We start from the raw sequence: 9,057 nt of genomic DNA on the forward strand, positions 1-9,057 counted from the left end.
AAAAAAAAAAAAAAACACGAATACAGGATATTAATAAGATGTTAATAAGAGACGCTATATATATCTCGACGTAAGTAAGATGGGATTTATTATCTGATAATAAGTACGAGCAAACTCTGGAAACACATTGATTACGAACTTGGATCAAGAGATTAGCCGGCAATGATGAGTTAGCTGCTGGCATTGCCTAAAGATATGAGATGTCTATCTATATCTGCGCATTATTAGGTTGATATAGAGAGGGATGAGAGAAAAAGAGACAGGTAAGGAGGATAGAACAAACTGTTTTAAGCCTCATTTTATCGCTATAAAGAAACTTTTCCGCAATTTGCCACAGTTTTAATAAAGTTTCAATCATGAAAGTCGTAATTTTATAGCACTTTTGAATGCCTCCTAATGACGAACACGATGTTTATTGACACGACATTGAAAAAGTCACGTTGGATTCAAGATGAGAAATGGCATTGCGGATATATTTAAGAGAAAATTTTCTAAAAATAAATGCTTATTTTTTACGAGGAATATATTGCATCTCTGATTCTTTGAATACGTATAATTACTTATTTTATATAATACATAGAGTGTGTTTATTTTTAGTATTTATATGAGATTTTCGCAAATACTATAGCGTTTACTAATACAATATATATTACGTAATTTTTCTAACAATTGATGTACGCTTATTTTGTCATCGTAATAATCACTAGAAGGCGTTTCTTTCGCAAAGTTTTACGAATTATGGTTTAAATATAAAGCTGCATTAAAAATTGCGCGTGTGTGCATATATATTTGTGACATTAACATTCTCTTTTGGAGGAAAAATACACATTTCTTTTCTCTATCGTCTTTCCCATGTCATGTAAATCCCAACAACGAGAATTTCGAATTCCCGCATCGTTTTATGAGAGCATTAAAAGCAACGAGAAAAATGCTGCAAACCACGTTTGTTAGTGCATCGTGAAAACTTGTGCCCAGCTTCCCGGATGAAAATGCAATTTCTGCATTTCCTGGAAGGCGGAAGGGACCGGTGGAATGTGCGTAGGATTCCAGATAATGACGCAGTGGCACTACGTGGCACAATTTCATGAAAATGCGTACCGCACACAATGCAGATAAGCATGCAGTGCAACCGCGTGTGTGGTCAAGTGTACGATCGGGGATTGTATCGTGCAGTGACCGCACTAAAATCGAAATGAGACAAGAATGTTAAAGCCGTTTGATTTAATCTAACGCGACGCGATTGAAAAATACTTAATCGACATCCCCTTGAACGTGACATTTTATAGATTGTATCTCAAAAATCTTTGGCGCAATTTTTTGTATTGCTTAGACTGCAAACATAATCTAGAAATTATTATAAATATCGTGACTCTGTGATACAGTCTACATTGTGTCTCTTCATATTGTTAATTTTTTAAATAATTGAAATTAAGATTTTACTTTATATTTTAATATTTGTTCCACATTACAAGAACGATGGTAATTTGCTGTACTGGAAAATCTATCGCAATATTTTTGACAAATTCTGAAGACTACACGCGCTCTACTCGCGACAAGGAGTTCTTTTCTCATCACTAAAGGAAAGGACATTTTCTATTGCTTACTATAAAAATAAAACCGTGATCTCGCAGAGAATTTAACATCCAGAAAAATCTACGATAATCCGCGAGACACTTTCGAAAGATTTTTGTCAACACTTTATTCATCAAGACAATATCTATCCAGCTTGATTGCCGAGTCAGATGGTGTGGATTATGGGTGAGTGACTGCTGCAAACAGAGCCTGATTTACAGGGATTTGTCTAGCTCTAACGTTCGCGAAACATTCCATTGGATTTTCCGTCGCGGCCATTTGAAACGTAAACAACTGTATAATGAAGCAACACAAAGGGATTTTAAGGGATTATTCATCAGAATCATATAATTGTGCAGCATTTAAATTATTAGCGGATGTACTACAATAATTCATGAGAGAAGTGTACGCGAATAAGATTCCTATTATTCTGCCGATATAACTTTGAAGCTATGTATAACTCTGTATAATGTGCAGTCGTGTTGAATGACATTTATAAATTTGTCACGTGTTAGAAAACTATTTGGGATATGTAATGTATATAATAGCGAAGCACCTGATGTGACGACGCATTTGGATCGTTCGATGCAGTTTCGTCGAACATTGCACAAACCTCGGAAACTATTCAGGACAACTGTTTCAACGACCGCTGCGAGGAACTTGGATGGAGAGAAATTAATGGAATCCTTGGCACAGGATATAACATAGCGCGCGGAGATTCAGTGTTACATATCGGTAACATGCTTGTGAGATGGACAAGTATTCCTTTGGACTATGAACTTTGATCATTGCCAATTACGATTGAGGAATCATGAGAAAAGTCAAGCTCGAGAGTGTCACGAAATAATATGTAAGAGTCATCTTAAGAAATATATAACGAAAGAATAATTTTTCTGTATTTAAAAATAAAAAATTATATGTTTCTTATAATTTACTTTAATGTTAAATCAAGAAAAGAATAGTTGATTGTTTAATTAATAATGCATTATTCGAGCGATTATAATATTCGGTCACATGGGAGGACATTCATTTATTCTATAAATGATATTAACATTTTTGATCGCTTAAGCGCGATTAAATTATTCCGTTGAGGAAAAATATACAAGGACTATTATCCTGTTCACTAATGACAAATCCGATTAAGCCCGCGTAATCCGAATGATTCAATGAAATTTCATTGATTTGGTTACCGGGCCAAAGTTATTATACACGCGTAAGCGTATTAAATTTGCATTTCGACATTTACTGGCTAATTCACTTAAATGATCGGCTTTCAAGGACTGTTTCTAACGCAGCTACTTCATTCGTTATTTATGTAATTATAGCAATAAAACTCAATACTATAGCAAACAAATTACAAATAGCCATATTCTTTATTCAGCGAATCAGCCAAAAAATGTATTTTATTTTTATTTAACTGTTTATTTGATAACGTTGCTCTCTACTAACATTCCTTGTTTATTTCGTTAGTTATTATTTTTGTTATTACAACTGTATTTTGGTCAATATTGCTGTGAAAGTGATAGTGTAAACTCTTAGAGTAGTTTGTTTTTTCTAGAGGGATAGAGAGAGAGAGAGAGAGAGAGAGAGAGAGTTTGAAAACATATGTAGAGATTCAAGAGAAAAAATTAAAAAAAAAAACGTTTGACAATTATTTTTAATTATGTTATATAAATCATATCTGTATGCGATTTACAATCTTTAAGTATAAATTCAGTCTATTTTAAATGTTTCATGTTTTTTGCAAATCCTATATAGGAATATAATCATTTAAATCCTGGTATTACTTTACATCGTTTCCTAAGTAGGAAATAAAATTATTTATTATTAATTTATAACGTATCGGATTATGTTTATTAAAACAGATTTAATTAGGATGTGATTGATGATATCACAAAATCAATTACTCTGAAATATATATGTTTGTAACGTCATGATAAAAAATGGATCTATAAATAATCATAAAAGTAGAGAAATGTGATATTATCATACATACCAAACAATTTATTTTATACGAATTTTTTTGAGCCATGATAAAAATTGTACGATTGAGATGATGATAATATTGGTAATTAGTCCGAGAAATAAAATAAGATTTAATTCCAGGTGGCGATCAATCGAGAAGAATAAAAGATAAAAACGAAAAGTATACCTGAAAGAAGAAATCGCCAGATAGTTTCCGACATGGTAAAGGATAAAAGCTGTAATAACAAATCGAGAAACTTTGTGGGAGGAGAAGAAAAAAAACTGAAAAGCTTAAAAGCCCTCCCGACATAATCTTGATTCACGCTTCCTAGCAATGGTATTTGAAAGATCTCAGCTTCTTTCTTTTTTTATTTTAGTCATAGACAAACGGTCAGCGTATGTTAAGTTTTTTTTAATTATTCATACAATTTCTGCTAATGTAGATGATAAATAAAATAAGATAGGATATTTAAAGAGAAACGCGAAATTAAAAAGTCCGTAAAAAATTATCGCAATACTGTTTTTCAACACATGCCATTCCCATTAAAAGATCAATTTTTTTTAATGAATAAGAAGTTAATTAATTTCTTGTTAATTAAATCTTAATAAAAAATTTGTTTGTTTCGCATACTTCGTTTCTTCGATTTCAATGCATACAAATAGAGTTAAGATATTGATGTAGTTATATCAATAACGCTCTGTGTCGAAGCAATATATATGCGCAATATTTTCTCTCTTTCTTTGCTAATATTTTCATTATTAGATTTAGAAATCGCGAAGAAGTCTCCGCGAAAAAGAGATGTAGCACGATAAAACATGAAAGCTCTCGATGGCAAGATCTAGATCCTAGATTCTCGCGTCAGTGAATATTGAACTAAGTGCGATTTATATTACCGTAAAGTGGGGCTCAGTGAACAATACGAGATGAAGAAGAAAAAGAAATTGAACGGTAATGTGTTCAAACACACACACATACAGAGCGCGCGCACAAGCATCTTTACGAACATCTTAACTGCGCGAAGAGTAGTCGCATTTTTTCATCCGATGAAATAATTCTTCTCATACGGAATAAAAATAATCGAATTGTTACCGACATTACATGTTCTGCTAAAATATAGCATATAATTATTATCAGCCTATTTTTTCTCTAACCGAAATAATTATGCCAAATTTACATAATTTACGTCGTTATTCGTGCTATCCGTAAGCAAGTTACAGAGCAGGACAGGTACTTACATAATACGTACGTGCTATTGATCATTATAATTATAAGCATGATATCTATAGCAATGTATAATCATACGCGTATCATAAGTGTTCAATTATACACTTTGCTATAACGTAGGATAAAATGTATTCACATAAAGCTTATACAAAGCTTCTTATTCTTTCTTTCATGTCGTTTTTTTTTTTTATTCTAATTAATTTCTTTTATCTTGAATTCATAACTAGCTTTTATTAATAATTATTTAATTAAAAACGTAGTGTCATAATATTTATATATATATCGTAACATTCATAAAAATCATGTCATTTCCCTAATAATTTTATATGAGAAGATATATATAATGCTCATAGTATTACAACCAATAAAGAAATAAAGTAGTATCAAAGTTACGACATTATATATATTTGTAAATTTTGTATTGTATATAATTCTATATAACCATATAGGCAGATATGCAATATGCAGAATTAATGTGAATTAATGTTCTATTTATTTTATTGCAATGCAATATACAATAGAACAGATCGCATGGATGTGAGAAACAGAATAAAAATTCTCACTGCAAATGAGGATCCTGCGCGCACGAACCTGTCCACGGATTCGATCGATGTGAATCGACTACCCGACAAGTTTTCTTCGATAGTGGGTAATAGATAAGAGTCTAATATTTCTCCCAGATATCGGAGATTTAATCTACATTTTTAGCGAAAGAGAAAAAAAAATATGCCACGACTTATCAAAATTATGTAATTTTGAGTTAATTATTTCACTAAGTAATATCGAAAACACTATCGTTCTCCATGATTTTTCATTTTTATTCAGTAGATAACAATGAAATTTTCTTGCGCGTATCAAACTGAAAATTTCACACTGCCGCAAGGATCTGCATCGAAAATATGGAAACTTTCTTCCGTAGAGCTCGAATAATGCGGCAAGATTTTATTTCCCATTCTGCGCCTTCTCTGAAGCTGCGCATCAGACGCTTTTACCTTCTTCACCCTGCATCGCGATCACTCGTACCCTCTCTCATTGAACTTTCACCGCAGTATTCTGCTACACATACATATAAAAACAAACGTCTTTTCGCCTCTTGAATAATCCAGAGATTGCCACTCCCACACACTATTATTCATCACCCTTATTTTTATTTCTCCATGTTAAAGAAGATTGCCTCAATTTTCCGCAATTGTTATAGAATTTTAATAATGTATACAAAACAAAATTTCTCTCTTTGCTTGCTAATTTAGTAATGGTAAGATTTCTTCATCCCCCCGAATAATCACATTTTTATTTCCACACTTTCGCAAAGATGGATACTCTAATCGAGGAAAGAGAACCTTTGTTTTTTCATTATCATAAAAAATACAGAATCTTTCACACAAAACTACCTACTCGAATAATGATAACTCATTATTCCGTTATACATTATTTTTGTTTTATTTTCTCCATTTATTTCCCGGGAAAAAAAGTAACAGTTGAATTTCTACCGTTTTTTTTTTTAATTTTTTTTGTACATTTAAAAATATATTCCTATTGAATTTAACATTGAAATATTTCAATTATACGAGACTAAACGTATTTTTTTAAACTTTAATTGTTCTTACTATATTTAGATGGGATAATTATTTTCGCGTGTTTCTATATTAATTAGTTCTATCGTAAAAGATTTAATATATATAAAATAATAAAAGATCTTTCACTCGAACAACGGCAGGATAGGATCATCCTGCGTCCCGCGTTACATTTATCCCTCCCAATCCTACGTTCTCGTGGTGCGAGCACCCAATAATTTAAATAACGAGCCTTTTCTCTCTTCAACCCCTTCACCTTTTACGATAGAATCACTGATCATTGACGTAACAAAATTTTCAAATACAGACCATCAGTGTCAACCGCGTAAGCAACGATAGCTGTCACGCATTTCCGCAGTGCTCCCTTTTCACCGGAGGTTCTCCAATCTGACAAGAGAGAAAGAGGTCGCGCGTAGATGGGCCTTCGCGGGAGTTTTCACGAGGGGATCTGAGTGATATCTTTTTCCTTCTTTACAGAGATTGCATGTAAAAACGGAGGCACCCTCTCCCCTGTGCGGAAGTAGACGCGCGCTTAACGCCGATGTGATACGCGCGTCGCGACGTCCGGCCACCGACTGTCGGCTGTGCCTCGATGGGACGTCGACGCGATACCCGAAGACGTCCGAGGACGACCGACGCAACGCCTCCGACGTATCGGCATATATGCGCCACTGTTGGAAATTCACTGCAATTTCTCCTATAGAATACCAATAGAAGAATTGCATCTGTTAAGCTGCAGCTTTACTGCTGTCAATCGTCATCTTGTCACTTTGACGCGAAAACGTTTCCGAAAGAACAAGAAGAGTCATTTGCCAAGTGACATTTGATTGTTGATACTTGAGTATCCAAGAATCGATGCAGTTTCAATATGTGATTTTTATTAGAAAACTCAAACTTTATGCCATCTGTGTTTATTTTCTATGAAAAAATCCATACAAATAATTAAAATCTTTATTTTATATTTTATTGTAAAAATTTATTAATTATAATATGGAATGTGTAATATGTCAAATACATTGAAAATTATGGCTTAGATGAAAAAACTTTATAAGAGGAGTTAAAGAGACACCTTCTGTGTCAAGTAGTCACTGCACAGATTTATGCATGCTTTTAAGTAGTAGCGATCAATGATGAGTCAGACTATCATACACGCGCGCATACATATACTATTCATTCTAGTATTTCTCTTTTGCGAAGATAAAATATTGCGTTTATTAAATAAAATTAACTTAAAATTCTCGTGATTTTATAAAGATCAATATGGATAAAAAAGAAATTTAAGAATTATTTGATTTTCATCTACGCAATCTCAATTTGAAACGGAGTATTGCTATTTTGTAAATATCTTCTTATCGATCAAGATTCTACTTTTATATGCAATAAAAACTAATTCCTAGAGAAATTTTATATTCCTAGAGAAATACGCGCGTTCTCTTTTTCTCCTATATAATATAACTTGTAATATTTCTGCGACTACATATAAATTTTCACGTCGTTGAACAAGGATTAAACAAAAATTCTGTCATCTTGGTAGAAATAATCTTGTACAAACATAATTAAGTATAATTAACTCATTATCTATGTTGTCGTTTTACTTTAGCGTTAGTGACGGTGTCATCAAGTAGATTGAGTTATTGATTCATCTCTATAAATATTTCATAATTGAAATTATTCAGAGGGATTTAAGCAATTAATACTTTTATTAACTATATATAAAGATTTGCAAGATATATAATTTTTGCTAATTATACATTATTATTGACATTGTCATAAAATTTAAATAATGTCGACAAATTAATAAGAATCATTTCACAAAAATTTTATTTTTTTGCAGATTTCTACGCGTTCCATAATCGTTTAAATTAATAAACGAAGAACGATAAATTTGTTCAAATTACATCGCGCAAAATTTATCTTTATCAAGTGCGTTTCCGATAATTAAATTTGACGTCATTATGAAGAGTAATTAGAATTGCTAAACTCGTGCTTTGTATAGGGAGTAGATGTGTAGATTAAAGCACGAGAGAAGCTCACATTTCTCTTGAAATTAATGTGGGACGTGTCATGAATAAAATCTAACAATATAAGTTTTTTTTATAACTTAAATATTTCGTGATATTATATAAAAGCACACCCGCGCATATGTAAACAAAATATGTAATCGTCTTGCTTAATTTATTTCAATGCGACGATAAATGGCATTTGTAATTTATGTCGATTTATATCGATTTATTTTTGCAAAAATGCGCTATTATTTAAGAAATTTCTACAAAATATTTTAGCTATACTATAATACTTATACAGTACAAACTATTTTCTATTAATTACTAGAATTAATATTATATATTACGTGGAGAATTGCTCACGTTCTTTTTTCAAAATTTAAAGCATTAAAGAGTTTGATTTTTAACCACTTGTAATATTCTCTTAAACGGAATCAATGTATTATCGCTAATAACAATGATTTCATAAGTATATAGCACTGAAAACAGTGAAATCTTATTAAGAAGAATCAGTTAGTGATCAGTTAATGGCTGATCTTTCAATGAAATATATCTTTTATTGTCATATAATTGTAATTAAACATAAGACAAAATAGCAAAGCGTAAAAATATTATTTTTATTAGAGATCAATAAAATACTCATCAATCTTTGATCAAATTTTATTACTGCTTTAATCAGTGACATTTTCATTGGTTTAGTTTAAAAGAATATATATAT

General features: G+C 31.7%; 1 protein-coding gene and 1 long non-coding RNA gene across 3 annotated transcripts in view; one reads left to right on the forward strand and one right to left on the reverse strand.

The window, feature by feature from the left end:
- The window catches only part of LOC115240991, a 67,930-nt gene extending 61,115 nt beyond the window's left edge, over positions 1-6,815 (reverse strand). For both annotated transcript variants that reach the window (XM_029816491.1, XM_029816492.1), the window contains exon 1: positions 6,646-6,815. In XM_029816491.1, coding sequence (XP_029672351.1) covers positions 6,646-6,648 — 3 coding nt within the window. In that variant the 5' untranslated portion in view covers positions 6,649-6,815. The remainder of the gene's footprint in view (positions 1-6,645) is intronic.
- Positions 1-8,037, forward strand: part of LOC115240992 — an 87,737-nt gene extending 79,700 nt beyond the window's left edge. Inside the window, exon 3 of the long non-coding RNA XR_003884842.1 lies at positions 6,814-8,037. This is a non-coding gene — a long non-coding RNA (uncharacterized LOC115240992). The remainder of the gene's footprint in view (positions 1-6,813) is intronic.
- Positions 8,038-9,057: the final 1,020 nt, after the last annotated feature.

The sequence above is a fragment of the Formica exsecta genome, unplaced genomic scaffold (assembly GCF_003651465.1).
Source record: "Formica exsecta isolate Colony F162 unplaced genomic scaffold, ASM365146v1 scaffold458, whole genome shotgun sequence".
NCBI lineage: Eukaryota > Metazoa > Arthropoda > Insecta > Hymenoptera > Formicidae > Formica > Formica exsecta.